The sequence below is a fragment of the Perca flavescens genome, chromosome 13 (genome assembly GCF_004354835.1).
Source record: "Perca flavescens isolate YP-PL-M2 chromosome 13, PFLA_1.0, whole genome shotgun sequence".
Taxonomy (NCBI): Eukaryota; Metazoa; Chordata; class Actinopteri; order Perciformes; family Percidae; genus Perca; species Perca flavescens.
The window spans coordinates 22,409,669-22,429,354 of record NC_041343.1 but is presented as its reverse complement, the minus strand read 5'-3'; the positions used below and the strand labels follow the sequence as shown (position 1 = coordinate 22,429,354).

Genomic DNA, 19,686 nt, shown 5'->3' with positions numbered 1-19,686 from the left:
CAGTTTTTACAGTCTCTAGCATTTTGCTGTGTCAGTTTCTAGGTCTTTTATTTAGTTCCCGGTGGTCTGTGCCACAGCTTATATGTGGTAAAATAATACTATGTGGAGTCATTTACTAAATTAGAAGAGGACTTGCAGATGCTTGAAATGTACAATGGCACTACATTTTGGTCTTGTTTTAGGCAATGTGTTGAAGAGTGTGCCTGTTCTTCTGCCAGGTTGGGTCCTCCTAAGTAATCCTTTTGCACTTAACCTCCATGAAAGCCAAGTCACTAATGAACAGGAAAATGGCCAGGCAGAGAGCGAGCAAGACAAGCTGCATGACGGAGCAGAAACAAGTCCTCCTCATCTCCATGGAAACCAGACCCCATACAAAGCTGAAGACTGTTGTTGTCCTCTGGAGGAGAGTTAGAGAGAGTGAAGAGTCAGTGGGTTAGAAGCAGTGAAGCGTTGTTTTCTCTTGGGATGGCTACAGCAGCTACAGTGTGTAGTGGACTGTGTTCCTACTTCTTCAGTGCTGTGGTTGTGAACGGTTATTAGGTAATAATTCAGTGATTTTCTGTATAACTTGCTGACATCTGCCATTTCTGCGTTCTTTTAGTTTTCTTGTCACATTATTTTGTCACGTGTAGACAAACTGAGAATAGGTGCCTTCTGTGTCAACAGGTAATCATCCCTATAAAGCTGAAAAAATGAAGGGCGGCATGTAGGCAGCTTTTGTTTTGTACAACTTGTATGACTTTGACTTGTTTTGTTGTCATTTTGTATCTTGCATATCGGCAAGATGCTATAAGCTCCTGAAAGGTGAAGATACTATGTCAGAATGTGAAGTATGGTCAGACTTTAAACAAACAAAGTGTACATTTTGACAAAATTAACCTTACATGAGACTGATCTGACGCGTTCCTTGTAGACAAGATTTTGTGTTTGTTGGGAGAAGCTGCTGCTGGTAGTTGTCAAGCTTGTTCAGATTTAAAGGGCGTTAAGAAGGATGATGGCTCCTCCTGCATTTATTTTTCTCTTGTGTACATACCGAAGCACGCACAAACATACACTTGTGCTTTGATGTCACGCTAACTTGTAGGAAGTGAGGAGGCCCCATGTGAGACCCAATGAGGCGTTTCAGTGTAATTTCCTCTCTGCGCAGTGTATACACTTGGTAAGGTGCACACATAAACATACACGCATGTTTGCATACTATACTTGAGGACCATTGACTTAACACATTCTCTGCGCCACACAAAAAGCCACCACATCAATAGGTTATGCTCATTTTTCTCAGTCTACCCTCTTTGTGTGTGTGTGTGTGTGTGTGTGTGTGTGTGTGTGTGTGTGTGTGTGTGTGTGTGTGTGTGTGTGTGTGTGTGTGTGTGTGTGTGTGTGTGTGTGTGTGTGTGTGTGTGTGTGTGTGTGTGTGTGTGTGTGTGTGTGTGTGTGTGTGTGTGTGTGTGTGTGTGTGTGTGTGTGTGTGTGTGTGTGTGTGTACTCGTTCAGATATACAGTAAGTCAACCATCATTATATTGGTCTGTGAATCTGACACACGAGGATGGCATTTGTTTTGTGGACAGACAGTAGATATAGTTCTAGGACGGATTACATGACATAAAACATGGCTTTAATATAGCTAGTCTTGTTGCAATAAATGTTGTAGTTTACATTGTGTGCATTTCTGAAACCGTGACTTAAACATGGCAATATTATATTAAATGTCTTCTAAAGATGCATTTAAAGTATGTAGAGCTTTTTCTTTTACAGAGAGGTGGCAAAACGGCAACAAACGTACCCTAGGCTAGAGCTGGACAATATATCGATTTTATGTCGATATCATGATATGAGACTAGATATCGTCTTAGATTTTGGATATCGTAATATTGTGATATGGCATAAGTGTTGTCTTTTCCTGGTTTTACAGTAAAGTTATGTAATTTTCTGGACTCACTAGACTGTTGTAACTGCTCTATTATTTGCCTTTACCCACTTAGACATTATATCCACATTACTGATGATGATTATTTATCAAAAATCTCATTGTGTAAATATTTTGTGAAAGCACCAATAGTCAACCCTACAATATCGTTGCGGTATCGAGGTATTTGGACAAAAATATCGTGATAATTGATTTTCTCCATATCGCCAAGCCCTACCCTAGGCGCATTTACAGTACCAGTATGTCTGGAGCCACTTCTACTGGAAATCAGTAAGTAAGGCAATAAGTTTGTCAAGGCTGACAGTGTTGGTGCAGGAGGGGAGCAAATAGCAGAGAGCTGAGATGTTAGCAGAGGAGTGAAAATGTCTGGTGTCTCCGTGTTTACTTGTTAACTGACTGATGGTGGAGGAGATGTCCTGGTGACTCGCACTGTGGGTTGCCCTGGTGTGGGGCCAGTCTGGCTTCTCTGGAACTGTTTGACAAACACACACACACACACACACACACACACACACACACACACAGTCATGGCGAGAGAGTGTGTGTTGCTGAATGCCTGTTCTGTTTACTCAGATGTTTTCCCACAGCCCCTGTAAAAGCGTGGATGCATGAGACCCCCACTAGGCTGTTTAGTCTGTCATGTTTCTACAGGTCACTGGGTGGACACGTGCACATGTACATGCATCCTCCATTTCTCACCATGATATATCACTGTCACGACATATTTTGTCATTCATGCACCAACTTACACAGTCAGTAGTGTTCCTCTTGATCACTCACAGCCTGCCGTTTTATCCTTCAAGTGTTTCTAGCTAGAGATGTTCAAGTGTGTAATTGTCTAAAAATTACAGTATATATCTTTTTTGTGGAATTGTCTTCAATCACATATAATTTGACAGTGTTGGAGGTTCCTAACAGTGGTGCAGCGTGAATCACCACCTCCTGTTTTCGACTCTTATTTTCAGTCTTGGATCGTCCCCGGTCATGCTCTTGCAATTACGACACTGAACATGTGGTTCTGTCTGCAGGCAAACATTAATGTCGCGTTTAGCCACAAAGTCCCATCAGTCAGCATTCACAACAATCTGGATGAACATCAAGTGTTTGGTGCCTTGTGCCTCACTCTGAGTCACCCTCTGATTTGGGTGTTTTGATGCTTTCCAGAAAGGTGAACAATCTACTCATGTTTACGTTCGCTTCCCGCTCTATTACTCAGAATTACCTAGAATTCAGTGTCTATGTGTGCATCTTAGTTAAGCCACACTGACACTTGACGGCTTTTGTGTTCCTCTTTTTTTCCCCCAGTTGCTCAAGGAGGGTGTGGAGTTTCCTTTCCTGTTTTATCTCTGGATGGTAGTTAGTCAACATTGTAATTGATGTCCTGCAATTTACATTTTGGATTTCCTTTGGCTTCAACTGGGGTAGAAGAGTCTGGCTAGCAGAGTGATAGGCACATGCAAGAAGCTGGATGTCTGTATTCTTTTTTTAGTAGTATAGTATAGGGGTGTGCAAAAAAAAAAGATTCACATTTGAATCGCGATTCAAGCTCTACCGATTCAAAATCGATTTATGGAATTCCAAAAATCTATTCAATTTTCTTTTTTTTCTAATTGTATGTCTACTGCAATCACATGGCAAAAGTGACTACATTTACATACTGTGAATAATTTTTTTAATCAAGAATCGTTTTTGAATCGAATCTTGAGCCTAAAAATCAATATTGAATCGTGACATTTTCTGAATTGTGCACCCCTAGTATAGTAGTATTGCTTAAAAAAATGCAGGCAGAAATGTTTGACAACAGTGTGACCTATTTTCTTCACACCCCTATATATCACACAGCCACACCCTGTATTTCGACCACTATTAATATTTTCTGGGGAAGTTTGTGATTTAAAAAAAAATGCTCTCTCTGGAGAAGTGAAACTTAAGTTTATAGGATTATTTACACTTAAAACCATTACACATGTATTCACATTTGCTGTATAAAGAGTTTTAGCCCTAAAAGAAAGGAAGTAAAATGCAAGAATCCATGGCCTGCCATTACTCAACTAGAATGTTGAATTCAATGTCCTGTTTCTCTGTCCCTTCAGGCCAAGAACAAGGAGACAGGAGTTCTGGCTGCAGCCAAAGTGATCGAGACTAAATGTGAGGAGGAGCTGGAGGACTACATCGTTGAGATTGACATCCTGGCAAAATGTGACCACCGCTACATTGTCAAGCTGCTTGACGCATTTTACCATGACAACAAACTCTGGGTAGGTAACGGAGGACTCTGGTTGAAACGTCCAGCTTGACGTAACCCCTCTCTCTTTTTTTGTTTTACCTTTCCTTTACTGACACACATGTTCCTAGTTAAAAAAAATACGAATCATCCATATTATTGTGTTTGCACATTTAAGCACATAAACTGAACAAAGAACAAATGACTGAGTTTGGAAGAAATTGTACTTGAACAGACAGTGTTGTGCTGCTCTGTGAGAACACTGTGGTCAAGGCTGCTGTTGTATTCAACTGGTGCATAATGTACCAAAGGGACCTTATCTTCTGTCTGCGCTGTTACCTTTCTCACAAGACATATTCCTTTTTTGAGGAGTTTCTGTTGCCTTTCCAAACAGAGCCACAGCACAGAAAGCTGAATGATCAGCAGGGAAGTGGAAAAACAGACATTTTTAACCTTGTATGTCAGCAAGCTCATGGGATGCTTCATTTCAATCTGTGACTGCCTCGTTGTTTTATTGCAACACTATCTCATCCAGAGTATATTTCTTCTGCATATGAAAACTCTGCTGAATAATAAAGATAAGAAAAGTGGATTGCCTAAATGGGGATGACAGAAGACCCCCCCCTCCCCAAGGGTGACATAATGCATCAGAAATGACCCAATCCTCACCCTGATGTTAAAGCAAGAATGAAGATGGATTTCAGTTCAGTGTTTTCTGCTCTTGAGTTATTTTCACTCTCCACACTCGCTCACTGGGTCAAGTGTTTAACTCCCCCTGTAATCTCCCAGTGTATCTGGCCAAGAAAATAATAGTGACCTCATGCTGGGGCACAGCCTTGAATATCTGAGGAATTACAAGGCAGTCTTAAGACTAAAGATAGATATTTATTTTTTACCCCTCTACTTGTGGTATTATTATTATGAATGTAAGATTTAGAGTTTAGATTTAACTGTTCTTTCCTTAATCTCCCTTAAGTTATTAAAACAATAGTAATTGTTAAGTACAAGATTTTAGTCCTTTTGGATTGGGCAACACCCGTAGTTACCGTGGTAACAGCAAGTGCGGTTTGCTGCTACCGCAAGTAGTACTCCCTTTCAAGAATGAAAAGTGATCCGCTGATGGAAAATGCCAAAAATGACAATTTCCTTGTTTTGTAGATGCATTTTTGATGAACAATCAGTAGCTTCCTGTGGCTGCTTCAAAATAAAAGCAACCGCCATATTCACCAGTTGAGCACTTTTAATGTGAAGTGGCGGCAGTATGATGTTCAGTTTGTTCACTCCACCACTGTCAAAGAGAACTACTATATAGAGAAATAGTTACTGGATGTAAATACATCACACATTGGCTATTGTCGAGATAAATGTTGACCATAAATAGTATCAACAATGGGGTTTGATTTCATGAAAATATTAAGGATTATATAACTTTAAGTTAGCAAAAATGACCAACACTGACAAACTCCAGGATTGATCAAAATTTTTTAGTACAACGCAAATATTACACACCTCAAACCTGACGAACCATCTAGATATGAACAGTCTCTGCCTCTACGTAGCCCCAGAGCAGAGCTAGTCATGGTTGTTTCGTGCGCCGCAGGAATTCCAGAGTGTGGAACGTAAACGTCCTCCATCAGTCAAAGCTGCACGTCAAATGGCAAAATCAATTTCTGATATTAGGAGAAACTCTGTTTGTTAGTTTGTTCTGATAATGTAAAAAGATCGCTTCCTGCAGCATTCAGACCACATGCTTCCTGTCTGTGTTTGTTGCTTCAGTGTCACATTTTGCTTTACTATCTCACTTCCAAGCTGTGCTCAGATACAGTTTTCTATTCTTTTTAGATGTTCTCTAATGTCTTCACAATCTCTTATTCAGCTTGTGTTTTAAGAGCAACCAACTTTTCTGGGTAAGTGTACAAACTCACCACCAAAATGCACATACAAGCATCTGACCGGCAGTAGAATAATTATATACAACATGACAAAGTGAACAAGCTAGTCTCAGGACCTCAACAATTTGACCAGTGGTTGGCGGTCAGGCCTCAGTAACCTCCAGCTGGGTGGACTGGGCAGGGGTGAGGTGACCCACCCGTTCTGCTTTCTACGGAGTAAGAGAGGAATAGAGGATGAAAGACAGCGAGAGAGAGATGGTGAGAGAAGGGCTGTTTGTTCCCGTTCAGGAACAATCTGGTCTTGAGGCTGGAGGGGCAGCCAGGCCCACGGCGTGAGAAAAAGAGGGCCTTTAACATGGGGACGGGACTGCTGACATCAGCACACTGAAAAGAACGAACAAGGGAGAGAAGGGAGGTTAAACAGATGACAAAGAGAGACAATAAACACAGAAAATAACTTTCACACATCGTTTAGAAGCATAGTTAAGTGTTCCTGCATACCGTAAATGGTTTGTTCACCCAAGCGACAAAAAAACCCGCATTGCCTCGCTTACCTCGCTTTTATTTTGAAATACCTCCCTGACCTTTACACCGCCACCCAAATGTCCCTGTATGGATGTGATATTATTTTTATCTTTGTTGTCGGTCTGGCTCAGGTTAAACTCTTTGTAAAACATGAACAAACACAAACAATGAATGCCACAAACCTTTCTTTTATTATCCAGTTTGACAGTCAGTTATAACATAATAAACTACTTTTAACGAAGATTTTCTTTAGGGCTTTATTACCTGGTATCGGATTGGTGCATAAACTCCAGTACTTCCCGATACCAGCGTTTTAGGCAGTATCGGAGCCAATACTGGCATCGGTATCGGACCATTTCTATTTCAAATCAGTTTTGAAAGCCCAATATCTATTAATCTGAACCTACCATAAATATAGTATGATAGGATCAGCTTGAGAATATAGACAGAACCTACCATAAATATAGTATGATAGGATGTGAGAATATGAGAATTGTGTGTGTGTGTGTGTGTGTGTGTGTGTGTGTGTGTGTGTGTGTGTGTGTGTGTGTGTGTGTGTGTGTGTGTGTGTGTGTGTGTGTGTGTGTGTGTGTGTGTGTGTGTGTGTGTGTGTGTGTGTGTGTGTGTGTGTGTGTGTGTGTGTGTGTGTGTGTGTGTGTGTGTGTGTGTGTGTGTGTGTGTGTGTGTGTGTGTGTGTGTGTGTGTGTGTGTGTGTGTGTGTGTGTTCCCAATTATTCAAGTGCCTTCACTTTAACAAAGAAAGCAGAGATTATTGGGCTCTCGCTGTAAAATGTTGCTTGGTGTTTTTGGAGACAAGGACATTTTTTTTTAAATATTATACATTTTCATACAGTGAGGTCTACATAATGTTACCTGCTGTGGTTGTTAGATTTGTGATGACAGTGGAATGCGAATCGGTAGAAGTCTGTATGCTGTCTTTTTTGGCACCACCTCATATACACACATCACTGAAGTATTAGTCATGTTCACAGTGTGACAAAGTATAACAGTGTGTCTGTGATTCAGTTTTTTTTTATGCTCCTATTTCTTTCTTTATTTGACATTGCAGTTTCTAAGCAGCTCATTGTTGGCAAATAGCCTTTTACGTCTTTTAGACTTACGACAAAATGAGGTGGGAAATCACAGAGCTGTGACTCAAAAGAAAAAAAAGTGATTGACTTTTGGGTGTTCCCGTGTGCATTTGTAAGCGAGAGGGATAGGTAAAGCTTGTGTCTGCGTGTGTTCAGCCCTTAGTAGGTATGCGTTTCCTGTACGGTAGCTTGACCAGTCGGGGCACATTCTCCAACGCAACACAACACAACACATCATCCAGAAGTGTTTCAGGCAGGGAGAGCAAATGTGGTTGCAGAGACCCTGACGAAAATACAAACCAGTTGCTTGTGACGCAGTAGTGTAATGTACAGCTGTTTAGGTTGGGCAGTCCAGTGTGTTACTACTGAAGGGCAGCTCATTTAATTTAGGTGGTTGGTTTTTAAACGGAGGAGACATAGGAATAATGTGTGTTTTGGTTTGCGGTGAGCAGGAATAGGGAAATGGTTCATATTCAAATGTGTAATAAACATCCCACTTGCGAGCACTTTAAAACTAGATTATTTTTACCAGCATTTACTCAACACTACATGGACATATAGTTAAAAACACATTTTAAAAAACTAATGTTATAAATTGAGGTCTGAAGTACAAAGTAAATTGGACCCAGAAATGTTCATTTTAAAATGCCTCGGAAATGTCCTTCTCACTGTAAGTGATGGGGTACCATGTGAAGTATAGCCCGACCAATAACGGATTTTTAGGTCAATGATATTAATATTCGTTCAAATATAAAAATATGACAATGATCTATCAGACAGTAGTATTTAAAAAAAAAAAACATAAACAAATAATTATCTTATTTGTTTGTTTACCAACAATCTTGAACAACTTTGATTTGTGTTTTTTTTCTGTGCTGGTTCGAGGTGGGCGTGGCTATTCTGGAAAAAGGTGATGTCACCTTCCGCAGTTCTAGCCCAATCCAAACTTAACATAAGAAAGCAGAATCTTAAACCAAACGCAAAAAATAACCAGATAAAGCAGATCAGCAGAGTTTTGAGTGTTAAACGTTGATTCATTTGCAAATTACAATGTATTTATTTTATATCTATAACTTCAATTGTTTCTGATTCAGAAAAAATATATATTAAATGTTACAGACAAAATAACAGTTGTAAACTAAGTTGTGAGTGCTTTAATAGAACTTGAGTCAAACGTAGGTCAATTCTTTGTGATACAGTAAGAGATATAAAAGATGGAAGCAGCAGAGCATTCTCTTTGCTGTCTGTCATTTAAAGAGACCTCGACGGAGTGATCCTGATAACGCGTAAACCCAAACTAATGGGGCTTGTCAATTCAAACAAGGCTTGACATTCCTCATCTTTGAGTTTTCCTCAAAGCGTGTGTGTCTTCATGCAACTGCGTGTGCACGGAGGTATGCATTGTTTTCCTGCATTCATCTGTACCTGGGGTGTTTGCTTTTTTTGTACTTTGATTCTCTGTGCTCTGGACTGAAACTCCACTCCCTGTCAAATACTAGGATCATGCTTTGACAGTGTTGTCAGAGCAAGCAGGACTTAATGATTAAATAAGTGACATCACACAACACAAGGTATGCTGCACACCACCTGGGGTTGATCTTTAACCATTTTGAATCAATAGATCAAGATCAACTGCTTTGCATAGGATTATTATTAAATCTTGTGGTGTTTTTATTTTTTTGGTCCCGCTTTACTTGAACAAAATATTTAGTGGTTTTCTGATAGGCATGTGTGCTGTGTGTGTGTGTGTGTGTGTGTGTGTGTGTGTGTGTGTGTAAGAGACTGACTATGTAAGGAGAGGAAATTAAATGGTTGGAAGTTGCTGTTGGCCAACAAGGCACCATTTAGGGAATGTGTACTCAGAAAAAACCTTTTTTTTTCTCTCTCTCTCTCTCTCTCTCTCTCTCTCTCTCTCTCTCTCTCTCTCTCTCTCTCTCTCTCTCTCTCTCTCTCTCTCTCTCTCTCTCTCTCTCTCTGTGTGTCTGTCTCTGTCTGTCTCTGTGTTTTTACTTCCCCTCTGAACTGGTATTATACGTTTGGCAGTGTGTCCCAGGAAGTGTGTATAGTTGGCCTGACACTTCATCACACACTTCAGTCTGAATCCAGCTGTCAACTTTGCGAAGTGTGTGTATTCTAGTACTTTCCCCACAGATGTCAAAGAGTGTTTGACTGATGTAGAGCAGGGGGAGCTCTTCAGGTAGCAAAGACATAACATTAACATCTCTTCTTCTTTCCTTTCCACACTTTGCTTTGGTTTGCTTTACCAAAAATAACACAAAAAATATGTATTTTTTTCACCCTTCTTTTGGCCGATGACAAAGTAATGTGAATCAGAATGGCTGGGAATGTTGCACTACCAATTTGTTGTGGTTTCCATTATCATTGGTGGACTGTTATCTCTATGTTATTAATTATCTTAGCTCATTTTACTGCCACACTTCATTTCTGGTTTTCCTAAATTATTCTCAAGTTGAAGTGCCAAACCCTTATGGACCGTCAGTGCTGAATGTTTCTCAGCCAGAGAACCAAAAGTTCATCATCCACTATTTGAAAAAAAAATGCACTAGTTTACACGCTAGTGAAAGTGATGAGTTGAGATGTATTAGAATATTACAAGAAACAATTTATAAGATAGCCATGTGATTGTTGTAAAAATACTAGTTTTGGATGTGCTTCTGATGAAAAGTAATATGTACTTCCTGTCGCTACATATAAATCCCTGAAAATGGAACAGCTGTCAATTGTATGTTTATTCTGTATATTCATAAAGCTCTGTCAAGTTTAACCTCACCCATTCTCCCCTCCCCTTCATTCCCCAGATCATGATCGAGTTCTGCCCCGGAGGTGCCGTGGATGCCACAATGCTAGGTAGGCTTCTCTCTCTTGGCACTCTGTGTGTTATCATAAGCACTACACCTTCCTCCTTGTCACGAGAGTCGAATTCCAAACCTGTGGCGGTGCTGTGACTACACCTGTCCCTTCAGCACTGACTTTTAACAGGGTTTCCGCGCGGTCTTAAAAAGTCTTAAATTTGCAAAAGTATTGTGTTCTAGGTCTTAAATAATTTTAAACGGGTGTTAAATTTTCTTACGCCACCTCTAATGCTCATTGAAATGTTTTTTTTTTTTTTTCGTGGTTCTTTCTTTTGCTAGTCCAAATATAATTTGCTGTATACTGTATGTACCGATTTGTATTACTCCGTATCACTTTTATTCAATTTTAATAATTTGATTTGCTTTTGTGACTCTGCATTTTGTTGTACTTTTGTTGTGATAAAGTTCTTACATTTTATTCTTAAAGGTCTTAAAAAGACTTAAATTTGACTTGTTGAAACCTGCAGAAACCCTGTTTTAAGGAAGTGTAGAAACATAACATGTCAAATATGTGCTTTCAATCCACGCTATTGTCTTAAAGCCTCCAGTCTATACTATTGAAGAATCGCGGCATGTTTATTTTCTATAGGAGAAGTCTAGAACGCCAGCATTTATCCCAATACGGTTGATTTGCTCCGGACTTTTGCTGATCATGTACTGCAGCTTCGCCAGTATGGCCTTGAATGCTTTAGAAAGCAGTCAGACATGGTGGAATCCTCCTGTGTGGGAAAATCCCCTGCTCTGTTTTTGCTGGGTAATCCACATCCTCATATCTGTCTGTACCCCCACTGCAGCTAACCAAACAAACACAGTAGAATAAAGTCTGCAGGGCAGGACTAGCTTGCATATGTGAAAGCTTTTCTGATCTGGGATTACTTATCCAGCAACTTTATCTGAGAGACTTCCACTGATATCATCGCAGGTTTACCTTTTTCTCTTTTTTCTCGTGGCGTTCACACACTACATCAGTCTTCAAGACTTTGTTTTGCCATGATTGTAATGTACACTGAATATGGAATCTGTGAGGTGTGTTTTCTCAACTCTCGCTTCGATTCGGCTCTTGTTCTCAACCCTCTCCCCTACCGTGGCAGTTAACCCCTCCATCTCTTGTGTCCTGTCTCCACCTCTCTTGCCTTCATCAGAGTTGGATCGGGGGCTGACGGAGCCGCAGATTAAGGTGGTTTGTCGCCAGATGCTGGAAGCTCTGAGCTACCTCCACAGCATGAAGATCATACACAGAGACCTGAAGGCCGGTAACATCCTCCTCATGCTGGATGGGGACATCAAACTGGGTGAGGGGTTTATATATTTATATTTTAGAATATTGCTAGTTGTAGGTGCTTATACAAAGTTGACATTTAACTCTAGCATTCCTAGAAAGCAAGGTTTATTGCATTTACCGTTAGTCATTGATTAGGCATCATGGTGTCCATTTTGTTCAAGCTCACGCAAGTAGGTCTACAAAGTCTGAAAAATGCAATACGGTATGTTAAGAGAATAACGGCATGAAGTGTTTAAAAACATATTTAAAATTTGTAAGGCCAGTAGTAATCTGTCTCTCTTTACGCCCCATCGTTCACAGAGAAAACCTTGTCACTGCTAAAATGCCACAAGTGGTACTAATTCTCAGATTGATCCTGTGTTACAATTGCATATTACAGGTTATCTGAACACACATATGCAGCCACATGTATGCGGTCACAAATACACACACAGTTAGGGGCCCTCCTGTGGCGCTTTAGGAGGATCATAAGTGAGCATTGTGTGGGAAAACTGCATTCTCAGAAGTTTTACATATTTTCATTTATTGGCTTTTTGAGGAGTTCTCAACATTCTTCACATTGCCCAGCTGAAGCTGTGGATCAAACCCATTCACCAGCATGTTTTGGATTAAAGCGTAGTTCCCAGAAAAGGAAAAAGAGAGTCTGTGCTTTATGTACAGTAAGTGCAAGTTAAGGAAGTGCACATTTTCTTTCTAAATGGCTGCATGACATTTGGATCCTCAAACATACAACTTTGCAAATGACACTTGCTAAAAAAGCGTTATGTCATAAATGTTTATAATATACTTTATATTTACTTGTTTATAATGTTTTATGACACCTTCATGACTGTGTCATGTCACTCTTATGTAGATACCTTCAAGTAAAGTGTAACCGCTGATTCTTTGCGGAACTTGCTGCACTTTTTTCTAACTTTAATTTGATTCCAAACGGTTTATTGGTCCATAGTATCATTACAATTTATTTACTGTAGCTCTCTCTCTTTTTGTAATTTTAAATGACAAATTGCTCACTGGGCTGGACTTGTACTTCTTTTTAAAGTAATTTTCCATTGTCTTACATTCCTCCCTAAGACACCACAGTTAGATATAATCACTGGGAGTTGCCTCTTTAAACTCATTAAGTCATGACACTGACTCATTTACAGTCTCCAAACGTATCTAACTACGTGTTAATCCAAACAAGGCAGCAATTATCTGTCTCTGAGGTCATGCAAATGCATTATATCCACCTGTGACACATGGGATTAAACAATATGTATGTAACATTATGTAACAACACAATATTGTTATTTATACTACCAATTTAATACATTATCTGATATCTGTTTTTCACTTAAAATTCTTAAGATCAAATCACTAAATCTAAATTAACCCTTGTGTTGTCCTTGGGTTATATCAGAAATATAGGTTTCTTTTTACCACATTGACCAAAAATAACATGGATGCATGTATGTATGTTGTATGGAACCCCCATACATATTCAATTTTTTATAGTATTTGAGAAAAAATGTAATGGTTTTAAAACTGTATCCTGATCAAACTTTGACATATACCAGTCTGTGATTCACTCAACATCTTCTTATCTTAACTATTAGTCAAAATGATTAATAATTTCTGTTGTTTTTTTTAACTAAAGAATTAAGTTAAATTAGGTTTATTGACCGTGAATAAAAAAAAAGCAAATAAAACGTCAGAAAAAGCGCAAGAAAAAGTTCATTTTCAATTTTGACCCGGAAGGACAACAAGTTCATGGTGGACGGGAAGACAATACAAGGGTTAGATCTAACTATTCTATTTTTGGAGTTTGATGGGATTCCCCACTGAAACACCGGTTACTGTGCCCTCTAACCCTAACCTTCAGGTGTGTAGGGTAGAAATATTTGCGTATAATCATCAGAATGCTTCTTGAGAGACACACCCTTGGTGATTATTTAAGAGAACATATCGTTGGTTAAACCCCAGTGATGCAGCACATTCTACAAATGCTTTGCCAGAATGTACTGAAGTTTATCTGGCCTCTAGGTTTATAAGGTTAATAATGTTACCATGTTAATGTGTAAACTCTTATTCCATGTACAGTGAAAGCAGAGGTACTATTTATTGTCTTTGAATAAGGTAAACATTCTTTCTGCAAAAGTTTAGACCGCAAGAGTCTAAAATTATATATTTCACTGGACGGTCAAATATATTTGAATTGTAGTCTACAAAACCAAGACATTCATTTAAGTCCCCGTAATAGAACATGCGCGTTTGTAATTGAAACAGCCAGCCTACTGCCTTGTGAGTAAATGGCCTCTGCCAAGTGCTCAACCCTGGTCATGCCACACATAATATTCTTACTTGCAGAGAAAAAAACCTGTTCAAAGTGAAAACAACACCCCTGTAATCTGAGGGCCATGTCAGGAAATGGGGGCAGCTTGTTTGGGAAACTGAACTGCTATAAATTCACTGATTCTGGCTTTGTGCTCAGTGTCATGACAGTTTTACAACCTACAAACTATTTGTCTACATGTACAAAGGGGAATAAAAGATCAAGTTTTTAAACTGGCATAACTCCCTCTTAAATGCTTCTGAGGAACTTCTTTTAACTATTGTTTGTATTGTTGTTGTCTCTTCATTCTTGTAGCTGATTTTGGCGTGTCTGCAAAAAACACCAAAACCTTACAAAGAAGAGATTCTTTCATTGGAACGCCATACTGGTGAGTAAGATATTACTCTACATCGGAGCACTAAGGAAAAGAGCTATGCGTGAGCTTAGGATGGCTAAAAGGTTTTGCAGGTAACAAAGGTTTTTGTAGCAATAAAAGAAATTCAATTGAGAAACCATTCAAAGATTAGAAATGCTGTCTCTTTTGCTTAATACAGTGAATTAAATGCCTGGCAAATCAATATATTTAATCACACTGATGCAACATCCATTAAATCCAATACATATTACTGTTACTGTTATCTACAGTAATCATCAGTTAGTCATTGCTGCGTTGCTCAGACAACAGTGTTGTAAATACTGCAGGTGTATCTTTATGATATCAGAAACTATTAAATCACGCGGGGACTGATCCGAATCAGATGTTTACGACATGATGGTTACCATCTTTACAAGTTTAGTTACTTATTAGCTCTGTCACTTGACGCTTAGCAACTACTGTATGTATGTAAGACCTGTGAACTGCCTCTAAAGTTCAGTAATCCCACATAGTCATGTGATGGTGATATTGGCACAATTTCTTTTTTTTACTTAAAACAAATATGTGTGCTTCACTTTTTAATACCTTATTCTCGTAAACACATTTGCTACACATGATCATGTCCATTTTAACCAGACAGTTTCCCGCCATATGTCATGGTAATGAGTATTCAACCTTTTGTTTACTCTGTCTCAGGATGGCCCCAGAAGTGGTTATGTGTGAGACAATGAAGGATGCTCCGTACGACTACAAGGCTGATGTCTGGTCTCTGGGAATCACTCTGATTGAGCTCGCCCAAATTGAACCCCCGCACCATGAGCTCAACCCCATGAGGGTGCTGTTGAAGATCGCCAAGTCAGAGCCTCCCACCCTGGAGCAGCCGCACAAATGGTGAGAATGCATTAGAGATTACTCTAAATTCAAGAGAAAGCAGGGATATGTTAGCCAGAATATTACAACAAAACCCTAGTATTTACAACTATTTTGCACAGTCCATGATTCATTAGTTTGGACACAGAATATGATAGGAGGACAGGGGCTTATATCTTCCTGTCTAGATTTCACTGGGTCATCTAATTTCATTCTATTACCAGATTTTTGCACACTCTGTGTCCTGGAATTTACTGTAGACTCTCAATGTATCACATTGTCCTCCCCCTCTCTGTCCGCAGCCCATTTTCCACTTATCAATAAACTATAGCAACAACTCAGGACTTTAGCGAGTGCCAAACTATAACTTTCTCCCTATCAATTGTATGAGTCTGAATGTTCCATAGCAGCACATCTAGTTCTGCAAAAGAGAAGTTATCAGGTGCTGAAAGGGCATTTGGGATGGGGAGCCGACTCATCATTCCTGTTGAAAGCTTTATTTTACAAAGCACAGCTGTGCACAAAGATGACCCACGTGTGCCAACATCACATATCTGGAACTGTTGCGTTCAAATGTTTTTTTATATTGGTTAACTATTCCTTTAATCTTTCCCTCGCTCCCCCGTATCTTCATACCTCTGGTTTTTGATTAATGCTGTTTTCTTGTGTTCCCTCAAGGTCACAAGAGTTTAAAGATTTCCTGAAGAAAGCTTTGGACAAAAATCCAGAGACTCGTCCGACTGTATCCCAACTCATCGAGGTAGGCCCTGATGCAATGTGCAATTATAACCTTGCAGATGTTACACAATGCTCCACTTTGATACATGATGGAACATTATCCTCACTCTTTCCTTATCTTGCACCAACACACATATACAGTACAGGGCCATTTGCCATTTATTCTTCTATTTTAAGACCTGAATGGAGTGATCAATGCCAGGAAAGTGAGCCGTGCCCCTGTAGAAGGTACTAGCATGTCAGTGGGAGAGGACTAGACTGTGTACAAGAGAGGGCAAGAAATGGAGCAGGCAGAGGAGTAGGACAGCGTCAAAAGTGAAAAAGTTAAGTGAAAGAACAAAGCTTAAAAATAAAGGTGAAGAAAGGCAAATAAACATTTAGGAATTTCTGAATTGTTCACTCTGAGGGCTTTTAAAACAATTAAATCTCAAGGACAATGGAAGTTTTTAGAAATAATTTAGAATGATCACAAATGGGTATCACAAATCCTCTTCAACCGTAAATGCATATAAATCCAGACACTTCCACTGACACTTGACAAATGTTTATGTGTAAGGCCACTTTGGCACAGCTGAAATATTCTTAAACAGGCTGATGACAGTCTAGCAGTAAAACCTTAATATCTGAGGATGAACTTAAACTTAAAGTTTCTCAAAGTCCCGAGCAAAAAAAATGAGAGAAAAAGTAACCGGGTGTGGATTAAAAGCACAAGCGCAGCGTCTATTAAAATTCAGAGCCACAGTTTCCTGTCTGTATCCCACAGCTGAGGGAATTCCAGCTATTTACATTCCCACCCTAAGCCAATGGTATATCTGGATTACCCTGAGCTCGCCACCTCTGTCCAATTAGAGAGAGAGGGAGGGAGGAAAATCCTAGACCCGGGCCCGCTGGGATTTCTGCATGTGCTCCCCGGCGGGGGGGAAAGAGACGGGCGCGGTCCGGTTTTTGGTGCCGTGCTGGAGGTTTTAGATGTTTATCATGCCTGCTGCTCCTATACGGCTGTCAGATAGTATTTACTGTAGATAGTTGTGCAATGATGGCATTACATTCTGCTGTGCAATGGATGTTGAATGAAGTGAGGAAGTTACCATCAGTGTAAGTTCTAGGTCAGCCTTGCAGTTATTCATTGGAGTGTATGGATTTGGAAAACAGATGTAGCACAGGAAGTGAACATGAAGATTATAATGAATCATAAATAAGTGTCTGGAGTGTAGGTGCTAAACTGTATGATGTGTGTGTGACTATTTCAAAAGAGGAAATAAAAGGACAAATCCTAAAGTCTTTGTCATCATGCAATTCTAACATGGTATTAGTTTTAAACAGATTTGAACCTCTTGCCCTGTGTTTGTGCCACATGTGTGCTTGTGAAGAATGTATACAAAACAACATGAGACAGTATCAGTCACTGTGGCTGTGTGGCTGGTGGGAGACCATCTGGATGACTTGTACTCATTACACTGAATATAGTTCTCCTCCCACATAGTTTCTCATGGTCAGGATTTTCTACAGTGTTTTGGGTGTAGCTTCCATTCATGTAGCATAGTGTTAGTTTTTCTGTTTCTGATCATCTGGTCAGGTAATTTTACCATGGGGGTATTTGGCTATTTGATCTCTGAGCCAGGGCTTTGTAGTGATTCTCAACATTGACGTGCAGACACAAACACACACATGCAGTATTTATACTTCTTTATTTGTGAGAGCCCTCATTGACATCATGCATTCCTTAGCCCTGAACCATAAGACTATCAACTATAGGCCTAAGCCGAACTATTACCATGACTTTACTCAAAACCTAATTCTGACATTAAAGAGTCAGTTCACCCTTAATTCCAAGATTATTTTCTAGTTCAGAGGCTGGGAGGCAAGCTTCCCCAGTGGGGTGCAGGAAAGTTGTAGGGGGTCATGGAGGGTCTGAAGCAAAGAGACCAGTGAATAACGGTGTTTCAAAAATGGACATCCATGGTTACATTGCAAACAGGAACTGCTAATGGCTAATTTGGCATACTTTTAATGGCACAGGCTTTGTTTTTGTCACACTTTAAGACCCCCGTTGTGGTTTGATTTGTCCTTCTGAGATATTTATCCCTACCATTTCTGCCACCACCCAAATGTCATGAAGGGAAATTATATTTTTGCCTTTGTTGCCCAAAGCCATGGAACAAATAATCATTTTTTAAAAAAGTCCAATTATTTTGTTGAAAATATGTCAACAGCTATCAACAGGAACTATTTGTCTGTGTATATATTCAGACCTCACAGCAACTACTTTATACTGAGTAAGGGATTTGTCTCACACTGATATTTCAAAATTTGGACAAATAAAAGTCAAGTCAATTGTATTTATGTAGACCAAAACTACAACTTGCCTAACACCAACCATTACCCCACATGTAACCTTAACCTCCGAACCACCCATTGAAGAAGTGACAATGCCTTCACTTTCCCAAAAAATGTGCTTACTCAAGGTCTAAAACTCAAATGTACCCTCAAGCACAAATACACACACTCCACTGTCACTGCTACAGAAGTAACTCTGCCCTCATACAATGCACCTCCCTCCTCCAGTCCCCTATTGGGCCATGTTGTGCACATTTAACCTTTTCACGCCCAGCCATGCATGTAAGACCCAAAATCACCAGCCTCTTTGGGTCTAAAGCAACGTGAAACCTAGGACATAAGCACCACTGATCCACATCTTGATCCATAATGGCAGTACAAAGAAACCTAGCCAGATTTAACAGAGCAACAATACTACACTATTTGCCTTTTCTCTCCTTTGATGTGCCTCAAGAAAGCTGGGTTTAGCTTGAGCATGGGAGGTCTGAGTTGTTATAACAAGCAGTTGGAAGCTGAAATCTCAGATGTTACTACTGTAGGATTTCTAATGGTGACTGAGGGGAAAGGAAAAGAGATGACAAGATAATATTTTGTTTCAGTAATTGTACTAAGCAGTGTAGGCTTAGATCAGTAGTGACAATTGAACAAAATGGATTTCCTAATATGGGGGATATATTACTATTGTAGGCATTTATATTGAATAAAGGTAGAACTAAAGCTGCAACGATTAATCGATTTAGTAGTATTAGTAGCTCAGTGTGTAGTGACCAGCATCACTAACTTTGATTCCGACGTCTGCTTTATAATGATGTTGCTCTTCTAAAATGAGTTATGGTAGTCTACCTCATTTTATTTTTTAACTGCATCACTCATTTGATAGATCTTGTTCTCATCTAATGGTTCTGCTTGATTCTTGTTAAACTTTGGAGAAACTCTCTCAAGCTTTAAAGTCCTTAAAGACACCATTTTACTGTTGGTATAGTTGAAGAGTAGACTGCCTACACATTTTTTATTTGCTTTGCCCTTAGATGCATGTACCTACAGCAACACTAGCTAAACTTTCTCACCGTCTTCCAAGCATCTCAAGCTTGTAAAGATTTTTTCCAAGTATTACTGGAGCATTCAGTGTAACTGCACATGTTGAAGTCCCAGCATTTGTTCATCTCGCTCCGTACCAACGCAGGTTTGTATGGCTTTAAGAGTTGGTTGGCTGATCTCTCAGCATGTTGGTGAGCA

At 39.6% G+C, this 19,686-nt stretch overlaps 1 protein-coding gene across 1 annotated transcript in view; it reads left to right on the top strand.

The window, feature by feature from the left end:
- Positions 1–19,686, top strand: part of stk10 (serine/threonine kinase 10) — a 44,225-nt gene that overhangs the window by 8,966 nt on the left and 15,573 nt on the right. The window contains exons 2-7 of the mRNA XM_028595405.1: positions 4,022–4,186; positions 10,480–10,528; positions 11,676–11,825; positions 14,445–14,517; positions 15,202–15,396; positions 16,054–16,135. Coding sequence (XP_028451206.1) covers positions 4,022–4,186; positions 10,480–10,528; positions 11,676–11,825; positions 14,445–14,517; positions 15,202–15,396; positions 16,054–16,135 — 714 coding nt within the window. The remainder of the gene's footprint in view (positions 1–4,021; positions 4,187–10,479; positions 10,529–11,675; positions 11,826–14,444; positions 14,518–15,201; positions 15,397–16,053; positions 16,136–19,686) is intronic.